A 992-nucleotide genomic window follows, 5' to 3' on the forward strand; every position below is an offset into this window, starting at 1 on the left:
ATAAAAAAAAATCAGGTGATCTTCCTTTTGTCTTCATAAACGTGGAAGAACATTAAATTATTATATGAAACAATTTTTTAAACAAGACATTAGAAGTTAAAATATGAAAAACTATTGTTTTTATATCTAATCATCTTGGATGTCTGTTGTGGCTATGTTGCCCAATTATTCTCTCAGTTTTACCATCATTTGCAAATGCAGTGATGCATTTACAGAAACTCCTGTTATCAGCTTCAAAGGATGATTACTGAAGGCAGGCTAAAATGTCTTTCTTAAACTAAAAACAACTACAAGACAGAAAAATGGTACCAGAGACAAGTGTGGAAGAACGCACATGCTTGACTGTTTTTGTTACACATTATAATTGTGCTGTCTGTCAGTTCCTTTCACCTACCACTATAGGTTCTCTTCAGCCCAGCTTTGAGTCCCTGAGGAGGTTCATTGGTGAATTTAATGGACATCTGAAGAAGAGTAATGGGGAACTGCTTATGAACCTCAGTGGTCATCCACAAACGGAAACCCTCATGGACAGTCTCTGTTTCGATAATAGTATCCATCAACTCATCCAGAAAGTCAAGTCCCAGGTGGCAGTTTTGCAGTAGTGCCCATCCTCCCTAGTACAACAGACTACATGTTGTGATTTGCATTTATATCAAGTTTAACTTTATTTGCCAACTGAAAACACTTTTCCTATAGCAAATACTTAACTATAACATTGTCAATTTTACTCAAACTGAGTATGAGTAGTGAAGCGGGCAGAGGAGTTTGATCAGCATATTCTATTTCTCAACATTGCAATTCTGCACAAAGCAGTCACTCATTTAAGCCACATGTTCTTCAGCAATTTCCTTTACCATGTAAAGCTCAAACACTGGCAGCCAGTTAACACAACAGCATATATACAACTGCAAAAACACTTCCTATTTTCAAGAAAAAGCTGAGATTAACTGATGGGCGAGATAAACCTTTCAGGGGGGTTTTTTTTGGGGGGG

The 992-nt window shown here is 37.1% G+C and overlaps 1 protein-coding gene across 1 annotated transcript in view; it reads right to left on the reverse strand.

The window, feature by feature from the left end:
- Nucleotides 1–992, reverse strand: part of DNAH5 (dynein axonemal heavy chain 5) — a 555,556-nt gene that overhangs the window by 24,959 nt on the left and 529,605 nt on the right. The window contains exon 72 of the mRNA XM_019521239.1: nt 395–614. Coding sequence (XP_019376784.1) covers nt 395–614 — 220 coding nt within the window. The remainder of the gene's footprint in view (nt 1–394; nt 615–992) is intronic.

Source organism: Gavialis gangeticus, unplaced genomic scaffold (genome assembly GCF_001723915.1).
Source record: "Gavialis gangeticus isolate Ggan-Ray unplaced genomic scaffold, GavGan_comp1, whole genome shotgun sequence".
NCBI lineage: Eukaryota > Metazoa > Chordata > Crocodylia > Gavialidae > Gavialis > Gavialis gangeticus.